This window comes from Cetorhinus maximus, chromosome 6, assembly GCF_964194155.1.
Source record: "Cetorhinus maximus chromosome 6, sCetMax3.hap1.1, whole genome shotgun sequence".
Lineage (NCBI taxonomy): Eukaryota > Metazoa > Chordata > Chondrichthyes > Lamniformes > Cetorhinidae > Cetorhinus > Cetorhinus maximus.
Genome location: NC_135884.1, coordinates 511,699 through 533,415, shown reverse-complemented (window position 1 = coordinate 533,415; position 21,717 = coordinate 511,699). Strand labels below are relative to the sequence as shown.

At 42.9% G+C, this 21,717-nt stretch overlaps 1 protein-coding gene across 7 annotated transcripts in view; it reads left to right on the top strand.

Moving 5' to 3' along the window:
• The window catches only part of LOC144681467 (6-phosphofructo-2-kinase/fructose-2,6-bisphosphatase 4-like), a 196,611-nt gene that overhangs the window by 151,078 nt on the left and 23,816 nt on the right, over positions 1 to 21,717 (top strand). For 5 of the 7 annotated variants that reach the window (XR_013576787.1, XR_013576786.1, XR_013576785.1 and 2 more), the window contains 2 exons: positions 3,200 to 3,262; positions 9,337 to 9,401. Coding sequence is in view for 4 of the 7 variants with exons in the window: in XM_078543063.1 (XP_078399189.1) it covers positions 3,200 to 3,262; positions 9,337 to 9,401 (128 nt within the window). In the remaining 3 variants the exon portion in view is untranslated. Of the gene's footprint in view, positions 1 to 3,199; positions 3,263 to 9,336; positions 9,407 to 21,717 lie in introns of all 7 variants that reach the window. The other 2 variants (XM_078543065.1, XM_078543064.1) reach the window with 1 other exon arrangement.

Sequence of the window (21,717 nt, the reverse complement as noted above, 5' to 3'; positions counted from 1 at the left end):
TACCAACATTCTAATCTGACTCCAGAGTGGAACTTAGGCAGGTCACCCAATGGAGGCTGCAGTTTGGAGCAGAATCAAGTTCTGCCAGGATTCCATCTTCTATATAGGCAACTTTACATCTGGTGGGGAGAAAGCAGGTAGAAAGGGGTATGTCTGCTGGAGTTCTAAAGCTCCCTGGTAAATTCCACCTATCCCACCTTATCAATTCTCAACAAAATTCCCCTTAGCTAAAAGCTGGAACTTCCCAAACTAAGTTAAGTGATTTCAGATGAGCAACATCATGCCACTCTAACCCACTGCAGCAGATTGGGGGTGAATACCCCTGAAGCACTCTTATAGATGTGGGCTACCCACTCCAAGCATGTAATTCATGTCAATGTCTTAATAATTACATTGTTAAGGTTTAATGGCAATTACATTGCTAAACAGGTAATGGGTATTTGTACTTCTATAAATGGGGATAGCTGGGACACTGGGGGGGGTTGGAGTAGTGTTGACTGTGAACTAAGCCAATAAACTCTCTCCAGCAAAGAAAGCAGCTGTGTCTTAGTTTTAACTTCACCAATCGGCGTGGATTCGGTTAACAATTCACCCTGTCACAGGAATTGGGATGGGAATCTTCACTTTACTCCATGGATGACTAGGAGTTCCATACCATTACACTTGTGACAAGTGAATCCATTGGGATTTTAGCCCTCAGTGATCCCATAATAGATCAATTTGCTTTCACTTATTGCTCCCAAGTTCAAGTGCAACCCACAATGATGCAGTGAAAGTCTTCAATCTTTCTGCTTCATTAGGGAGCTGAATAAATAAAGTCATTCTGACACACTTATAGTACAAATACCGAGTATAGTTAATAACAACAAAATGTCGTGTCAGCCATAATTTGGTGGGTAGCAATCTCACCTCTGAGTCATCAAGTTGTGGGTTTAAGTTCCCCATCTACCTGCTTGAGTAGATGTAACAGATCCCATGGCACTATTTCAAAGAAGAGCAAGGGAGTTCTGCCTTGTGTCTTGGCCAACATTTATCCCTCAGTCAGTGTCATAAAAAAACGATTATCTGGTCATTATCACATTGCTGTTTGTGGGAGTTGGTTGAGTGCAAATTGGTTGTTGGGTTTTCCACTTTGCAGCAGTGACTACCCTGCAAAGAGAAAGTACTCCATTGGCTGGAAATCACATTGACATGATCTTGAAAGGTGCTATATAAATACAAACCTTTCTTTATTTAAAATAAATCGCTACTGGCACTAAATTGGCAAAATTGCTCGGAAACCACAAAGCTTGTGTAGAAAGGAAATTTTATAGTGCTAGAGAGCAATGTGTCTAATATCTAATTGGGTGAGCTGTTAGACCATTTCCTTTTGGTGTAACTTTATACCAGGCGCAGAAGCAGCAAAACCTAGGTCTGAGTACTTGAACAGACAGCTATGCGAATAAGCTTGAGAGGGTCTTTGACGGTGTATGGCTTGCATTATTAAAACGATTGAGGAAGCAGGTTTAGCACAGCAAACTACAATAACTTTATATAGTGCTTTCAAACAACAAAACATCCCAAAGTGCTTCACAGAAGCATTGTAAACAAAAATTGACACCAAGCTACATGAGGTATCAGGATGTGGACCAAAAACTGAGCCAAAGAGTAAGATTTTATGGAGCATCTTAAAGGTGGAGAGGTTTAGAGAGAGAATTCCAGAGTTCAGAACCTAGGCAACTGGCAGCCAGTGCTGGAGCAATTGGAGTTGGGCATGTTCAAGAGACCAGAGCTGGACCAGTGGAGACATCTCTAGAGGGCTGTAAGGCTGGAGGAGATAGGGAGGGGTAAAGCCATAGAGATCTTTAATTGGAGGGGAAACAGAGGGGAATTGAATACGAAAGTAGAGAGTTGTACAGGGCATTGGTGAGACCACATGTGGAGTATGCATACAGCATTGGTCTCCTTATTTAAGGCAGGATGTAAATGTGTTGGAAACAATTCAGAGAAGGTTCACTAGATTAATACCTGGAATGGGCGGGTTGTCTAATGAGGAAAGGTTGGACAGACTAGGCTTGTATCCATTGGAGTTTAGAAGAGTAAGAGGCAACTTGATTGAAACATATAAGATCCTGAGGGGTCTTGACAGGATGGATGTGGAGAGGATGTTTCCTCTTGTGGGAGAATCTGGAACTAGGGGGTCACTGTTTAAAAATAAGAGGTCGCCCATTTAAAACGGAGATGAGGATAAATGTTTTCTCTGAGGGTTGTGAGTCTTTGGAACTCTTTTCCTCAAAAAGCAGTGGAAGCAGAGTCTTTGAATATTTTTAAGGCAGAGCTGGATAGATTCTTGATAAGCAAGGGGGTGAAAGGTTATCGGGAGTAGACAGGAATGTGGAGCTGAGGTTACATTCAGATCAGCCATGATCTTATTGAATGGCGGAGCAGGCTCGAGGGGCCGAGTGGCCTCCTGCCCTAGCTCGTGTGTTTGTAGTTGAGGGAAATAAGAGTGAGAATTTTAAAATAGAGGCTTTCTTAACAGGGACTTGAAGACAACTGTTTAGTCTTCCCAATGTATAGTTGGTGGAAATTTCTGCTCAACTAGTACTGAATGTAGGAAAGAAGTCTGATCAATAGGGAGTGGGAGATATTGAGTGATGTGGCAGTGCAACTGAACTGGGTGCCGTCAGTGTACCATGTGAAACTGCTGCTGTATTTTCAGATGATGTTGCTAATGGGCAGCATGTAGATGAAAAATAGGAGAGGCTCAAGGATTGTTGCTTGGAGCATACCAGAGTAACGGTATGGGAGCAGGAAGAAAAGCAGGTGACTCTGGCTACAATTAGATAGAAAAGAGTAGAACCAGGTAAGATCAGTCTCGCACAGCTGGACAATGGTGGAGAGACATTGACTGTGGGTAATGTGGTCACGTCAAAGACTATTGACACATCAAGAAGGACAAGGAGGGAAGATTTACCTTTGCCGCAATCACATTGGATGTCATTTGTAATTTTGATAAGGGCTGTTTCGGTACTGTGGTAGAGGCAGTAACCTTGAAGTAGGGATCCAAACGTGGAGTTGGGAAATATCGGCATAAGTTTGAGAGATGACAACACATTCAAAAACAAGAGGAAGGAAATGTGTAGAATTCTGTGTTTTGTTGATTCTCTGTTTTCCATAATGGTTTATAATTACCATGTATCTATTCTTCTATTTCCAGAGGAACTCCCGTACCTGAAGTGCCCCCTACACACTGTCTTAAAATTGACCCCAGTCGCATATGGTAAGTCTGTTAGGGCCACAATGAATCTTTGTAAATTAAACAGTGAACACAGGAACAGGAGGAGACCATTCACCCTTTAGCCTATTCTTCCACAATGAGCTAATGGCTAAAGGACTGAAAGCAGAGAGTGATAGTGATAGTTGTTTTTCAGACTCGAGGGAAGTATACAGTGTCGTTCCTCAGGGATCAGTATGGGGACAATTGCTCTTTTTGATATATATTGATGACCTGGACATGGGTAAAATGGGAAAAATTCCTAGATGTTATGAAGCTTGCAAATGTAATTGACAATAAGGAAAAGAGTAACAAACTTTAGGAAGATGTAGACTGGTAAAATTGGCAAACGCAAAGCAGATAAAGTTTAATGCAGAGAAGGATGAAATGATACATTTATGGTAGGAAGAATGAAAGGGAATATGACCTAAATAGTACAATTTTAAAAGGAATATGGGAATAGAGTAATTACATTGTCAAGGTTCAATAACAATCACCTTGTTGACAGGTAATTACATTGTTAAAACAATTGCATTGTTAGAACAGGTGCTGGGCATTGGTTCATCCATAAATAGGTAAAATACATATATAGGTTATTGTAAACTGCAGCCCCTTTTCAGTTATCTTCAAAATTTGTTTCTTAATTTTTGGTTGCACTTCAGTCCCACGCTCCTAACCTTTGGGCACCCGGTGCGGAGAGGGGTGAGGAGGGAGGAGGACCTCCTCATGAACCTGCCCCTGGGCCTGGCCAAATTGACCATTAACAGGTCCAGGCAGCGGGCGATTGAGGGGGTCATCCAACCCGACTGTCTGCCCCTCTACCGCAGCTACGTTCGTGGCCAGGTATCCATGGAGAGGGAGCACGCGGTGTCTGCTGGTATGATTGAGGCCGTCCATGACTGGTGGGCGCCGTGGGGTAACCCCTGAAATTACTTTATGGTTTGACCTTTATAAGTTTCCTTTATAGTTTTGTCTTTTGTTGCTGTTCACCTTTAAGGGGCTGCCCTTTTAAATTGTTCATTTAATCTTTTGCCAATTTGTTAACTTGTTCATTTAAAATACTCATAAATGGGTACAACTGTAACACTTCAGGCTCAAAAGAGTTAATTCTCCTTGTAACACTCCGGGGGGGGAGGGGGGTGGGGGTGGGGAGGGGGTGGAAGGAACTGGGAATCTGTCATTCTGATGAGCTGGCTGAAGAATAAACCTGCTTGAGGCAAAAGACCAGCTTCAGACTCATTCTTCCCTGATACACAGTTATTGGAGTTAACACTGGGGCATATACACAAATCTTTGAAGGTGACAGGACAAATTGAGATGGCTGTTAAAAAGCCTTTGGGATCCTGGGCTTTATTAATAGAGGCACAAAGTATGAAAGCAACAAGTTAGCTAAACCTTTATAAAACATTGGTTAGACCTCAGTTGGAGTTTTGTGTTCAATTCTGGGCAGTGCACTTTAGGAAGAATGTCGAGGCCTTGGCGAGGGTACAGAGGGGATTTACAAGAATAGTACCAGGGTTGAGGGACTTCAGTTATGTGCAGAGACTGGAGAGGCTGGGATTGTTCCCCTTAGAGCAGAGAAAATTAGGAGGAGACTCGATAGTCTTATATGGCCTTTTGATCGATTAATTAAGGAGAAACTGTTTCCAGAACGTGGCAAAAGGGTTGGTAAATAGAGGGACAGGTTTTAAGGTAATTGGCAAAAGAAGCCGAGGCGACCTGAGAGGATTTTCTTTTACAGCGAGATATGACCTGGAATGTGCTGCCTGTAAAGGTGGTGGAAGCAGATTCAGTAATGACATTCTAAAGAGAATTGCATAAGAATTTGAAGGAGAAAAATTGCAGGGACATGGGGGAAAGAGCAGGGGATTGGGAATAATTGGATAGTGCGACTAAAGATAAAAGCAAAATACTGCAGATGCTGGAAATCTGAAATAAAAACAGAAAATGCCAGAAATACACATCAGGTCTGGCAGCATCTGTAGAAACGGTGTCGTTAATGTTTTGACTCAAAAATAGATCTTGAGATCCTAATCACTCTCCTCATGTTGCTGCCGTTTCTTTTGCCAGTCACCCTAAATTGATGCCGTCTGATTCTCGATCCTTCCATCAATGGGAACCGTTTCTCCCTATCTACTCTGTCTAGACCCCTTATGATTTTGAATACCTCTATCAAATCTCCTCTTGACCTTCTCTTCTCCAAGGACAGTCCCAACTTCTCTAATTTATCTACTTAACTGAAGTGTCTCATCCCTGGAACCATTCTCATTTTGCACTTTCTCCAAAGCCTTCACATTCTTCCTAAATTGTGGTGCCAGAATTGGACACAGTACTGCAGTTGAGGTCAAACTGGTGTTAAATATAGATTCAACATAACATCCTTGCTTTTGTACCATATGCCCCTATTTATAAATCCCAGGATCCTATATATCTTTTAAACTGCTCTGTCAACCTGCCCTGACAGTGTCAAAGATTTATGCACATATACTCAGAGGTCCTCTTTCTCCTACACCCTCTTTAGAATTGTATCCTTTTACATATTGCCTTTCCTCATTCTACTTACCAAAATGTATCACTTGACACTTCTCTTCATTAAATTTCATCTGCCATGCATTCATCCATTCCAGCAGTCTGCCTGTCACCTTGCAGTCTGTTACTCTCCTCAACACAGTTCACAACAGAAATGTTGTGTCATCTGAAAATTTTGAAATTGTGCCCTGCATGCCCAGGTCATATTATGGTCCTAATACAGACCCTTGGGAAAACCCCACTTTATGCCTTCCTCCAGTCCAAGAAACAACCATTTACCAATACTCTGTTTCCTGTCACTCAGCCAGCATTGTATCATCCTGCCCCCCATCCCACACCCTACACCCCGCACCCAGTCTTTGAGCCACATATTCATCTCTCTAATTTTATTTCTATGCCAATATGCATACAGCTCAGGTAATAAGCCAGAGATTTCCTTGCCAGTTTGTTCCTCTATATTTTTCACACTAGTTGGTGACCATAATATGACTGAATTCAAGATTAGGTTTGAGAGAGGAATAAATTGCAAACCTCGGTTTTGAATTGAAGTAAGGCTGACTTTGAAGGATTAAGGCAGAAATGTACCACAATAGACTGGCTGTAGATGGGTAAAACTACAGATGAACACTGGCAGATGTTTAAGGAGCATTTGGTAAAATACAAGATCCACCCGCCTCCAAAAGGGAAAGAGCTCAACTTAGGTAATTAAATAACCTTGGCCAACAAAAGAATTGAGAAATAGTATAAAAGCGAAAGGGATTATATAAATTACATCAAATATAGGAATGTAGGAATTAGGAGCAGGGGTCGGCCATTCGGCCTGTCGAGCCTACTCCACCATTCAAACAGATCATGGCTGATCAGCTACCTCTATGCCATTATTTCCCCACTATCCCCATATCCCCTGATGTAATTAGTATCCAGAAATCCTATCGATTTCTGCCTTGAACATTGTAATGACCGAGCAGTTGGTAAAGTGGAGTTATTTAAAAATCCCAGAGGGAAACTTTAAACAACTGTCATAACCTATAATTTTAAGTGTTATGTTTGAGATGCGACTCTAAATTCAGGAATCAGACTATCAGTTCTCAAGGTTTTACATTAAACTAAAAGAAACATTTTATTAATTTACACAGTTTAAAATATATATAAACACATGGCTACAAATTACTATCATAACTTTTAACAAATTCTCAAACTAATCTGCATTAAGGTAACAGTAACCCATAGACTGAACCAAACACCAGGCAAAGCATTTTCACCGTACAAATTCAAAATGAGGTTCTTTGTGTGGAGCCAGTTGGGGGCTTACAGCTGCTTTTGACCTCACATTGCCTCTGCCCTGCACACCCGAAACTGCTGAAGTTATACATTGTACAGCTCATTGAATGTAAATTCTCATTGTATCACCAGTCTCCTGGAACTCCACCTTTTAACAATGAAACCCCTTTCATAGCACCAGTTTTGTTAGTAATATAAACATATAATGCTTGGTATCTGCTAGCTAGGTGATAGTTTTCACCCCACTTCTTGAGTGTTCTATTCAAAAAATGCAAATGCAGCTATCTCTCTTACATATCAAAACTAATACATATCAAAGCACCACAAACTAAACCTCTACTTTAAAAGAAAAAATATTTTCCAATAATATATACGTTAATAGCTTCATGACAAACATGCTCAATGATTTGAACTTCCACAGCCCTCGGGGGCAGAGAATTCCAAAGGCTCACCACCCTCTGGGTGAAGAAATTCTTCCTCATCTTAGTCTTAAATTGCCTGCCCCTTATTCTGAACCTGTATCCCCTGGTTCTAGTCTCACCAGCCAGGGGGAAACATCCTATCCATATCTACCCTGTCAAGCCCTGTAAGAATTCTGTAAGTTTCAATAAGATCACCTCTCATTCTTCGAAACTCTAGAGAATGCAGGCCCAGTCTCCTCAGTCTTTCCCCATACGACAATCCCGCCATCCCAGGGATCAGTCTGGTGAACCTCCGGATCCCTCCCTCTGTGGCAAGTATATCCTTCCTTAATCAAGGAGATCAAAACTGTGCACAATACTCCAGGTGAGGTCTCACCAAGGCTCTATACAACTGCAGCAAGACATCTTTACTCCTGTACTCAAATCCCCTTGTGATGAAGGCCAACAAACCATTTGCCTTCCTAATTGCTTGCTGCACCTGCCTGCTAGCTTTTACTGACTGATAAACAAGGACACCCAGGTCCCTTTGGACATCAACACTTCCCAACCTCTCACCATTTATGAAATTCTCTGCCTTTCTGTTTTTTCTACCAAAGTGGATAACTTCGCACTTATTCACATTATATTCCATCTGCCATGTTCTTGCCCATTCACCTTGTCCTGTCCAAATCCCCTTGAAGCCTCCTTACATCCTCCTCACAACTTACATTCCCATCTAGTTTTGTGTCTCCACAACCAAACCATTTATGTCGATTGTGAACAGCTGGGGCCCAAATACTGATCCTTGAGGTACCCCATTAGTAACAACCTGCCATCCTGAGAATGATCCATTTATCCCTACTCTGCTTTCTATCTGTTAACCAATTCTCAATCCATTCCAATATATTATCCCCCAATCCCACGTGTTCCAATTTCATTTACTAACCTCCTGTGTGGGACCTTATCAAAAGCATTCTGAAAACCCAAATACACCATATCCACTGGTTCTCTATGATACAAATCAGGCCTTGCCAGTATATATGCTTCACTCGAGCCTCCTCCCACCCTTTTACATCTAACTCTTACCAGGTTATATTTCTATTCCTTTCTCCCTCATTTGCTCATCCAGCTTCCCCTTAAACACATTTAGACTATTCACCTCAACTGCTCCTTGTTGTAGTGAGTTCCACACACTCACCTCTCTTGAAGTTTCTTCTGAATTCCATCTTGGATTTCTTGGTGACTATCTAAAAGGGCCAGGATGTTGATTTAATATTGTCCTTCCCCACGAGTGGAAGCATTCTCTCTGTCGTTACTCTGTCAAAATGTTTCATCATTTTAAAGACCTCTAGGCCAGCCCACAGCGTTCTATTTTTTAGAGAAAAGAGGCACTAGGATCTTTTCCCAATTCATCTAACCTCTCAGAACAGTGGAAACCCGCAGACTGGGAGAGATATAAACAACAGCAAAGGAAATAAAAAAAATAGAGAGAGCTTCACAAAGCCCAGATATCTATGGGGAACAGCTGTGGTTGGCATGTGTGGGGAACTGTTGTGCTTGGTATTGCAGGGGGGTGATTGGTATCATTGTGTTAATTTATCACAAGGTTAAGCAAATTTTTTACTAATAGAGGCCCCTCTTTTTGCAATGATTTGAGTCCCCACTCAGCCCCATTACACTACATTCTGAAACTCTTGTATAATTATCAAGTGTAAGTAATTACCTAATACTTTTCAGTATTCTCTTATCAATGTAGGATAGACAGCAGCTGTAACAAAAAGAAAATCATTTTCCAGTAACTGAGTGAAAGTTTAATGCTTTAAATGTGAATGAACATTATTTGACCATTTGCATATTATTCCCTCTTAGGTTGTAAAGTTGAATCCATTTTCCTCAATATTGAAGCTGTCAACACACACAGAGAAAAGCCAGAGGTAAGGTGGGAAACCAGGTTAAATTATTTAATAAGAAACACTTATTAGGCTTGGCAAAAGATGCTTGGTATAGTTATACTGGCAGCTCCTGGGAACGATGATGAAATATCTCTGTGGGGGATTGTATTGAGTTTGATGTCAAATGCTGGAAGGCTTTTGCCCTTTTCTCTACTCTCAGTAACTTTCAGGCTTTTAGTTCCTTTTTTATTAATTCAGTTGATGTCATCATCGCTGGCTGGGCCAGCACTTATTGCCCATCTAATTGCCCTTGAGAAGGTGGTGGTGAGCTGCCTTCTTGAACCGCTGCCGTCCATGTGGTGTAGGTACACCCACAGTGCTGTTAGGAAGGGGAGTTCCAGCATTTTGACCCAGCGACAGTGAAGGAACGGTGATATATTTCCAAGTCAGGACAGTGAGTGGCTTGAAGGAGAACATGCAGGTGGTGGTGTTCCCATGTATCTGCTGCCCTTGTCCTTCTAGATGGTAGTGGTCATGGTTTTGGAAGGTGCAGTTCAATGAGCCTTGGTGAGTTTCTGCAATGCATCTTGTACATGGTACACACACTGCTGCTACTGTGTGTCGGTGGTGGAGGGAGTGAATGTTTTAAGGTGGTGGATGGGGTGCCAATCGAGTGGGCTGGTTTGTCCTGGATGGTGTTGAGCTTCTTGAGTGTTGTTTGAGCTGCACTCATCCAGGCAAGTGTAGAGTATTCCATCACACTCCTGACTTGTGCCTTGTAAAAACGTACGAATTAGGAGCAGGAGTAGGCCACTCAGCCCCTCAAGCCTGCTCCACCATTCAATAAGATCATGGCTGATCTGATTGTAACCTCAATCCCACATTCCCACCTATCCCCGATAATCTTTCATCCCCTTGCTTCTCCAGAATCTATCTTTCAAAGACTCTAGATGGTGGATAGGTTTTGGTGGAGTCTGGGGTTGAATTACTTGCCCCAGAATTCCCATCCTCTGACCTGCTCTTGTAGCCACAGTATTTGTATGGCTGGACAATGGTAACTCCCAGGATGCTGATGTGGGGGATTCAGTGATGGTGATGCCTTTGAATATCAAGAGGCGGTGGTTGGCGATGGTCATTGCCTGGCATTTGTGTGGCTTGGATGTTACTTGCCACTTATCAACCCAAGCCTGGATATTGTCCAGGTCTTGCTGCATTTGGACATGGACTGCTTCAGTATCTGAGGAGTTGCTGAACGTTGTGCAATCATCAGCGAACATCCCCACTTCCCTCCATCATAAGATCATTGATGTAGCAGCTGAAGACGCTCAGGCTGAGGAACTCCTGCAGCAATGTTTTATTATTCACTCATGGGATGTGGACTTCACTGCTTTGTTCAGAGGGCAATTTAAGAGTCAACCACATTGCTGTGGATCTGGAGTCACGTGTAGGCCAGGTAAGGGCAGCAGTTTTCCTTCCGTAAAGGACATTAGTGAGCCAGATGGGTTTTAACGGCAATCGGCAATGGTTTCATGGTTGTCATCAGACTTTTTTAATTCCAGGTTTTTATTGAATTCAAATTTCACCATCTGCCGTGGGATTCAAACTTGGGTCCCCAGAGCATTACCCTGGGTCTCTGGAATACTAGTCAGTGACAATACCACTATGCCACCCCCAAGCCCTGGGACTGAGATGACTGACCTTCAACAACCACAACCACCTTACTTTGTGTTAGGAATGATTTCAACCAGCAGAGAGTTTTCCCCCCTGATTCCCATTGACTTCAGTTTTGCAAGGGCTCCTTGATGCCACACTCGGTCAAATGCAGCCTTGATGTCAAGGACAGTCACTCTCACCTCACTTCGGGTGTGCTGCTCTTTTGTCCAAGTTTGGACCAAGTCTCTAATAAGGTCAGGAGTTGAGTGGCCCTGGTGGAATCCTTAATGGATAAGAGCCCATGTAGTTTGAGTGCACAGGTGAATTAAAACCTTTTTTCAGTAGCCAGCTGTCGTTAATAGTTAAATTTGTTTCTGATGGAAAACCTGCCAACTCATCACCTATACAGAGAAATTATGTTTTGGCACTTAGCCTAGCCACAACAAACTAGTTGCACTAGCGGTTATAGTCTTATCGCAGCGTGTTGCTCTAGCGGTTTTAGTCTTAACTAGTGTTACGATTCCCAAAAGGAATCCTCATAATGCCAGCAGAAAGAAAATCAATGGACAAGATTTCACTTTTTAAAACTTTTACTGTAACAAACCAACTAAAATCAACATATCCAAACATATATTTAACAGATAAAGGATATTTCAAATAAAAAGGTAAATTTTGCTTTAAGTGGTTGACACAACGAAGATACACCCTCACATAGTTACAGACATGCATATTACTTCCTGCAGCAATGTGGTGCCACATGTAATCTCAGTCTTTTGAACTCTATATCCACTATGTACGATTTCTCACTTCCCATCCAATTGCCTCAGCCCTTAAGTCGCTTTCCATCTGAAGTCCCCGGACGCAATTAATACTGACAAGCTACACTTGAATGAACCCTCTCTCACTTGGATCACAACAGTCCTGGTGACACAGACTCCCTTCTCTGACCCTATAAACAGTCTGGCGGGCTCTGATGCCAATGGCTAATCAACAGCAGCAAGGTGTATTATCCAATCTACAGTCCTGCCTTGTTCCTGTCTTCAGTGTTATGTCCTTTCCAGCAGTATAACACACACAGTAACACAGTCTCTGCTCTATTCTCAGAGAGCGATTTCAACACCAGGATCCCTTCGAAGACTGCCAAACAAAAAATTGTTCCATCCGGAGAGAGCCTTGCCTGTTCTCTCTCTCCTCCAATTCCCAGTGTCTGAACTGCCAAACAGAAAAACAGGCTGAACCCTCCCACTGCAATTAGCTTTCTATTTACCCTTAGCTTCTTAGCTATCCAAACCCATGACAAACCCAGGTCACAAGGGCATTTCTTGGAACCTAATGATGTTTTAATCAGGAAACCATTTAAGCCTCTTTCAGAATACAGAATAGCACATCTTGTTATTAGAGGGACATTTCACAAAAGGAAATACTGGCTTCCTAAAGCACAAGGGTAATCGCACTAGGAGCGTGTTAGACTAGCAACTACCTTCTTCATTAGCAGCTGTGATTGTGTGCATTTCTGTCTCAGAGGGTTGTGGGACTGAAGATTAGAGATATAGGGATGGATGAGGCCATGGAGGGACCTGCAAAAAGAGAATTTCAAAATCAAAATATTACTTGACCAGAAGCCAATGTTGGTCAGATGCCGGGGTTGGGGGGTGGGGGGTGGGGTGGGGGGGTGGGGGGTGGGGTGGGGGGTGGGGTGGGGGGCGGGGTGGGGGGTGGGGTGGGGGGTGGGGTGGGGGGGGGGTGGGTTGGGGGGGGGTGGGGGGTGTGATTGGTGAATGGTGAATGGGCCTTGGTGTGAGTTAAAATACAAGGTGCAGAGTTTTGGATGATCTCATGTTTATGGAGGGAACATCATGGGAGAGCAGCCAGGAACGGGTTGGAATAGTCAGGTCTAGAGGTAACAAAAGACATGATTGAGGTTTTCGGCAGGAGGTGAGTTGAGACCGGATGGAGCCGGGTGATGCTCTGGAGGTGGAAATAGGCAGTCTTAGTAATGGCACGAATATGAGGTGGGAAACTCCATGGCTGAGAACAGACTGACTTAACCTCAAGGAGTAGGATGAAGTCAGTAGCTAGGGAATGGGGTTTGCAGCAGAGACTCGAAAGAATGACTTCAGTGTTCCCAATATTTAATTGGAGGAAATTTCTGCCCATCCTTTACCGGGTGTTGGACAATCAGTCTGATAATTTAGCAACAGCGGAGAAGTCAAGAGAGGTGGTGGTGAGGGAGAGCTGAATGTTGTCTGCATACATGTGAAAACTAACACAGTGCTTTTTAAATGATGTCACTGAGGGACAGCACGTAGATGAGAAATAGGAGGGGTCTAAGGATAGATCCGTGGGGTACACCAGAGTTAACTGTGCGGGAGCAGGAAGAGAAGCCTGGATTCTGCCTGGGCTGGAGGGTCTGAGCTATGAGGAAAGATTGGATAGGCTGGGGTTGTTTTCCTTGGAGCAACGAAGGCTGAGAGGGGAGCTGATAGAGGTGTATAAGATTATGAGGGGCATTGATAGGGTGGATAGGAAGGTACTTTTTCCATTAGTAGAGGTGTCAGTAACCAAGGGGCTTAGATTTGAGGTAAGAGGTAGAAGGCCAAGAGGGGAATGGAGGAGAAATTTGTTCACCCAAAGGGTGGTGGGAGTCTGGAACTCACTGCCTGAAAGGATGGTTGAGTCAGAAATTCTTGTAACATTTAAGAAGTATTTCGATATTCACTAACCATAGCCTCCAGGGCTATGGGCCAAGCACTGGAAACTGGGATTAGTGTAGTCAGATCTTTGTTGACCAGCACAGACATAATGGGTCAAATGGCCTCCTTCTGTGCTGTAAACGTCTATGAGTCTATAAGTGATTCTCTGGCTATGATTAGATAGATAAGAATGGAATCAGGTGACAGCAGTCCCACCCAGCTGGATGACAGGGGAGAGGTGTTGGAGGAGGATGGTGTGGTCACCATGTCAAAGGCTGCAGACAGGTCAAGAAGAACGAGGAGGAATAGTTTGCCTTTGCCACTTTCAAATAGGATATGACTTATGACTTTGAGAAGAACCATTTTAGCACGATGACAGGGGCTGTTCTTTGGTTGTCTAGCTGAGATCGATTTCGAGGAGCTGTTCTCTTTCTGCATTTTTCCTTTTTTGATTCTTTGTTTCTACAGCTTATTTTGGGGGCTGGTATACCACATGTCGATCATCCATGTAATCATTTTTACCACTCAATTGTTCAATTAGCAGGGAATAGATGTCCAAGGCAGACCCTGCTGACCTACTCTCCAACCCAATGAGATCATTCCTTCACTTAACTCTTGTATGAACATATTGTTACCTTTTCCCAAACTGTAAATAGAGTTTTGATTGACAAGGGTTCAAGAGTTATGGGGCAGAGGGGAGTGGGAATGGAGTTGGAGTTGAGGCCACAATCAGATCAGCCATGATCTTAATGAATGACAGAACAAGCTTGAGCGGCCAAATGGCCTTCTCCCGGTCCTAGTTCTTGTAACAGTTTAGGGATGTTGATCATGAAGTTCTTATCAGGCCCAGTTATGCCTATGTAAAAGTCTGTTTCTGTGTTCGTGCCCTTGGCTAGATAACAGGCCCTAGTGAAAATCCTTATTGATCAATATTGCTTCGTGTCACCTCTGGCAGGCTGCTGAAGATTATTTTTCTTAATTGGAGAGAGAAGTCTATTTCTACAACCCTATCAGTTCCTACACCTAAGGGCTTCCTGAACACGATAGCAACACATTATACAATGAACTAAGAAGCGCTGTAATACTGGGTGACTTCCATCAGCCCAGTATACGGGGGGAATGTTCTGATGGCAATTGGCTGAGAGAAGGAGAGTGAAAGAATGAAAACACTCGCTATGGATCATAGCCCACTGGAGTAAACATCTTGTTCTGGCTCTCACTAGTGATCAGGACAACACTGTAACCCAGGAGTAGTGCTGCTTCTGGGATCAGTAACCAATTTGGTTACACTTGTGGTTATCTGGCTTCAGCTGCAGGATGGACCAGAACTGAAATGCCTGAATTTAGAAAAGCAAACTTCACTGAAACGAGGGATGAACGAAAGAATTGATTTGGGAAATATTGCTGAAAAAATACCTCAGGATGTGAGGGAACTGGGACATATTTAAAGCTAATATATGGCTGAATCTAACAACAGTAAAATGGAAATAAAAACAAACTGTACAAAGACACATGGTGGTGGTGGGACTGTGGGAAGGAGATAATTTTTTAAGAAAGATATAAGATTTGTATAAAAACACAACAGATGGAAATGGGTAAAGAAGTTGAGCACAATGTTCCAGGATTGAACAAGAAGTGAGAGTAGGTCTGGATTCTAAAGGATAAAAGTAGAGGTGAATCCTGCAAATGAAATACGAGTGAATGGGGGTGCATGTGGTGATTCAGCAACCCGTTCACATTCCTCCTCATTTTTATATTCACTGAATCAATCAGGAAAGATTGAAATCTCACTGCTGAATTAGCTATCACTTTCTACACTACCAGGTAAAATCATACTTCGGTGAGGCATTCACTGACTTGCTGTCTCGTTCTGTTGTACATCTAGTATTCTAGAATCAGTGGCACGGTAGCACAGAACATGAATATTGCTGAAAAGAGAGACATTTTGCTAAAGTTTTTCATCTTGTACTCATCAGGACAAACACAAGAATGCCAAATTTCACAACAACTTATATTACATGAGAAAAGGGTGCTGATTGGTTGGCAAATTGACTCTGATTGGCCAAGGTGTTGCATTCTAGAAAATCTTAAAGTTAGTACTGCAAACATCAGTTAAAAGAGCTAATGACTAACACATGACCTGGGCCAGAAAGCAGCTGAAGAATGTTTAAGGGCGTCTTCTGTCATCAAGGGATCGAGACCATTGAGATTTCACTGGACTCGAAGCAAATGTTGTGTCCAAACTTAAACATAAATTGACCAGGTGACCCCAGGCCTATTAGCCTAGCACCAGTGTTAGGTGAACTAATGGAAGCCTTTGTAAGAGCAGGAATACCTGTAAAGTACTAACAATTGTAATGATCCCAGCTGATGTTACCGCTGGACAAGCCTGATCCCAGGGTGGAACCCGGCTTGATAGATCCTAACTTTTATTTTTTGTTTAGAAACGTGGAGAGTAGCTACTGAACAGAGTCACAGGAGTCAGCTAATGAACTTTTAACAAAAGAATAAAACATTTATTCAACAAGAAAAGATGAACTATATTACAATACTCCTTCACCCACAACTACATCTTTACAGATATACAGATTTGTAAGGATAACACAAGTTACAAAAGCTATCTTATACTCTCATGTTCACACAGCACATAGTCCATGTAAACCAATAGGCACCCTGTGGTCACTCTGAAACCAAGTGAACGATGCCTAGCCAAACAGAGTAATATTTTAATGGTGATAGATTGGGAAATGTTAATGTACCAAGGGACCTGGGTGTCCTTGTACACCAATCGCTGAAAGCAAGGATGCTGCAAGGGTGCAGCAAGCAGTTAGGAAGGCAAATGGTGTGTTGGCCTTCATTGCGAGAGGACTTGAGTACAGGAGCAAGGATGTCTAACTGCCGCTATGCAGGGCCCTGGTGAGATCACACCTGGAGTATTGTGTGCAGTTTTGGTCCCCTTACCTAAGAATGTTTATACTCGCCACAGAGGGAGTGCAGCGAAGGTTCACTAGGCTGATACTGGGGATGGCAGGACTGTTGTATGAGGAGAGACTGGGTCGACTAGGCCTGTATTCACTGGAGTTTAGAAGAATGAGAGGGGATCTCATTGAAACGTATAAATTTCTGACAGGGATGGACAGACTGGATGCAAGGATGATATTTCCTCTGGCTGGGGGGTGTCTAGAACACAAGTCACAGTCTCAGGATATGGGGTAGGCCATTTAGGACTGAAATGAGGAGAAACTTCTTCACTCAGAGGGTGGTGAACCTGTGGAATTCTCTACCACTGAGGGTTGTGGAGGCCAAGTCACTGAATATATCTAAGAAGAAAATAGATACATTTCTAGACTCTAAATGCGTCAAGGGGTATGGGTAGAGTGCGGGAGCATGGTGTTGAGATAGAGGATCAGCCAAGATCATATTGAATGGCGGAGCAGGCTCAAGGGCTAAATGACCTATTCCTGCTCATATTTTCTATGTTTCTATGGATCTCTCATCAACTCCCTCCTGACACTTGTCACACCGTGAGCCAACACAAAGGTTTCCATTCTCCAATCTCAAAGAACCCGCTTTGGAATCTTCTCCCAAACGATGCTTTTTCTTAGACGCCTTCCACAAGGGTCCACCTAAAGAGTTTCAGCCTCTTCTCCCCTGGATCGCCACATGCATTCAAGCTTTGCTTTTCACACACTTTCTCTCAGACACTCAGCTGTGCCAACAGAACACCACTGCTTCACACTGCTGTAACCAGATACAGGCCTTTATCACTGCTTCACACTGCTGTAACCAGTTACAGGCCTTCGGCTGTCTCCTTGGATCTCCTGGCTTCTCACAAGCCCATTTTGCTGTAAGTCTGCGTCCTGCAGCTTTCTTCCTTTAAGCTTGGAGTCTTCCTCTGCTTCCCACCCTCAGCTTCACTCAACAGGACCTTTTCCAGATTCATGTTTTTCCTTTGACTGGAAGGTCTTCTTCGGATTTTCTTTTTTCTCTACTCCCTGGTTTCTGGGACTTTCTCCTGTTCTTTTGGGAAATCTGCCTTCTCCAGTTCCCTCTCCTGTCCAGCTCCTCCTAGCTCCTGGTTTCAACTGAACTAAAAACTACTTATCTGTTTTTCTCTGTCTCTGTGGGTGCCTCTCTCTGTTGCTAGGCAACAGCACAGTTTTTTTTCCTACCTTTTGTTCAAGAGTTGTAAAACCTCATTAAAATGCAGGCATCCTTTAAAGTGAAACTAAAAGTTAAGTTCCCCCTTTCTTAACAGAATCACAGAATTGTTACAGTGTAGAAGGAGGCCATTCAGCCCATTGTGTCTGCACCAGCTCTCTGAGCATTTTAATTTAGTGCCAATCTGCCTTTTCCCCGTAACCCTGTACATTGTTTCTATTTAAATAATCATCCAATGCTCTCTTGAATGCCTCAATTGAACCTTCCAGACCGTGCATCCCAGACCCGAACCACTCGCTGTGTGAAAAAGTTTTTTCTCATCTCGCATTTGGTTCTTTTGCAAAAAGCTTTAAAACTGTGCCTTCTGGTTCTCAATCCGTTTACAAGCGGGAACGCACCAATACAGAAACACAAATTAAACTGAGGTATACCTCATTCCTAATGCACACAAATACACATATAACTTAAACCATATCTAGTTCCTAACACAATAAGAAATAGCCACGAGCCCCACTTCTTTGAAATTGATACAAATGAAATAGATAATGGGCTCCTCAACGGCCCAGGGTCCCACTGACCAGAGCCTAGGGCCCTCACTGAGCCAAGGCTCCCTGTGACACACCAAGACAATACCCTAGGGCTCCCAGTGAATCGGGCCTCCCAGTGACACAGAGACAACTCAATGCTTTGATGGAGGCAATTAGTTTACCTAGAACGTTGAAAAGACCAATTCTATATATGGAAATCTTAATTATAAACAAATGTTAACTCATTGGTTTCCTTAAATGGGACTCATGTCTTTGTTTTAAAATGGTTTGGTGGCACAAATCCAGCTATTAATGTTGTTATGTGTATTGATTTTATTAATTTTTGTTAGATATATTGTTTCCTGGTCGCCTATGTTCTAGGGAGTGTGATTAGTTTTGAGGATATATAATAATCGGTGTGATAGTAGGAGCCTCTTGGCTTTAAACACAACTAGTTTTCCATCACTACTGCCGGGTCCAGCTACACTTGCTGCAAAAAGCCTCACCAAAGCTCCCTGATGCAAAGCTAATGTTAGACGATGCCTTCCCAAAAACAATGGGTTTAAAAATGATATTTCCTTGCATTTCATTATATTTTCTCACTAAAGTCGTAGCAGAAGGTATGGCTGAACTAAAATAAAGCTATAAGCATTGAAATGCTTACTAACTGCAAATCTGAGATATTTGTGCAAAGATACAACTCAGAAGGTGGCCATTTGATTCCTCATACTTGTCCTGAAAAAAATGCAGAATATAAAATAAGTGTTTATTGCTTTGTTCTATATCTGTGAGACATTTACAACAAGTTGCATTTATATAGCACTTGTAATGCCAATGTCCCCATTGTAAAATCCGTTTTCTAGCCACTGATCCCATCTTCCTCCCTGGCAACTTTCTGAAGCTGAAACAGACTGTTCACAATCTTAGTGTCTTATTTGACCCCAGGTAACCTTAGACCACAGAGTGGTGCCAACATCAAGACCTCTAATATTACCCTGACTCTGCCCCTGGCTCAGATCATTGTCTGCATCCCCTATCTAGGCCTTTGTTACCCCTAGACTTGACTACGCCAATGCACTTTCGGCCAGCTCCCCATGCTCTAGCCTCTGTAAACTTGAGGTCATCCACAGTTCTGCTGCTGTTGTTGTAACTTTCACTAACTTCTGTTCGTCCATCACCCCTCGGCTTGCTAACCTACACCAGCTCCTGGTTAAGCAACACCACATCCTGTCTTCGAATTCTCCTTGGACTTGGAGGGGAACCTGCAGGTGGTGGTGTTCTTATGTGTCAGCTGCCCTTAGGTGGTAAAGGTCCCCAGTTTGGAAGGTGCTGTCGAAGGAGCCTTGGCAAGTTGTTACAGTTCATACACTGCTGCCACTGTGCACTGGTGGTGGAGGGAGTGAGTGATGTGGTGCCAATCAAGCGGAACTGCTTTGTCCTGGATGGTGTCAAGCTTCTTGAGTGTTGTTGGAGCTGCACTCATCCAGGCAAGTGGGGAGTATTCCATCACACTCCTGACTTGTGCCTTGTAGATGGTGGACAGGCTTTGGGGAGGCAGGAGGTGAGTTACTCACTGCAGGATTCCCAGTCCCAGTCACTGTCCTGCTCTTGTAGCCACGGTATTTAAATGGCTAGCCCAATTCAGTTTCTGGTCAATGGCGACCCCCAGGATTGTGGGGGATTCAGTGATGATAATGCTGTTGAACATCAAACAGAGATGGTTAGATTCTCTCTTGTTGGTGATGGTCATTGCCTGGCACTTACCTGTTGGAACTTGAATGTTGCTTTCCGCTAATAATCCTAAGCCTGAATGTATTATATAATGTTCATGTGAAGCACTTTGGGACAATTTTTTTTACATAGGATTACATTACAGAGGATATATGGTACAGAAACATTGGCTCAGCCAGTCCATGCCAGTGTTTAAGCTCCACTCGAGCCTCCTCCTATCTTTCCTCAACTAAATCTATCATCGTAACTCTCTTTCCTTCTCATAAACTTATCCAGCTTCCCCTTAAATGCATCCATACTATTTGCTACAACCACTCCTTGAAGTCACCGGTTCCACATTCTCCCCACTCTCTGGGTAAAGGAGTTTCTTCCAAATTCCCAATTGGATTTCTTGGGGACTATCTCATATTGACGGCCTCTAGTTATACTCTTCCCCACAAGAGGAAACATTCTCTCTCTATCCTCTTAATCCTTTCATCATTTTAAAGATCTCTATTAGGTCACCACCACCACCACCTAGGCCTGTTTTTTCAAGAGAAGAGATCTAGTCCGTCAATCCTTTCCTGATCTGTAAACCCACATATTTCTGGGATCATCCTTGTAACTTTTCTCTGCACCCTCTCCAGTGCCTCTATATCCTTTTTATATTATGGTGACCAGAACTTCACCCAAAAAGTGTGGCTTAACCAAGGTTCAAAACAGGTTCAGTTTAAGTCCCCTACTTTTTAATCCTATCCCTCTAGAAATAAAACCCAGTGCTCGGTTTGTTTTTTTTAATGACTTTGCTAAACTGGAGTAACTTTTAGTAATTGGTGTATTTGTACTCTGAGATCGCTTTGTTCCTCTACCCCACCCAGGCTCACACCTTCTGAGTAATGAGTGACCTCCCTATTCTTCTGTCAAAATGTACAACCTCACAATTACCTGTGTTGAGCTTCATTTGCCAATTATTTGTCCATTCTGTAAGTTGTCCTGTAATTAGTTGCAGTTCACCCTAGTATTGACCATCTTACCCCCAAACCCCCGCCCCACCCCCACGAATTTGGTAGCATCCACACATTTAGAAATGTTGTTGATTCCAAAGTCCAAATTGTTAAATGTAAATTGTGAAGAGCTGTGGCCCCAGCACCTGATCCCTGTGGAACGTGTTCATATTTTAGAAGTAATTTTTAGTTCCGGGAAGATCAAATTTGTAAAGGTAAGGTAATTAAAATGCTGGGCTTTAGATTACCTCAAGAAATAGCAATTCAAAAGGTGACCCATGTTTGTTTAATAAAGTCCGAATAGAAGAGATAGAGTTATAAAATAGCAGCAGGTGGGCTTTACTTAGCTAAAGAACTGAAGGCGCCTCCAAAACTTGCAGTAATGGCAGTCCAGAGAGCTGCTTTTGTTTTGGGCGTTAGAACTAAATTAGTTTAACAGCATTCAGTAAATGCGGAAATGTTGTGAAAACCCATTTCCTTCATCAAATCAAAGAAGAAATTGTAAATGAGGAATAATTAACATAAAAGTTGATTTGAAGAACTTCTAGAGCAGGCTACGTCATCATGGAGATCATGACGGGGGGGGTGGGTTCTCTGGTTTCAATTTATC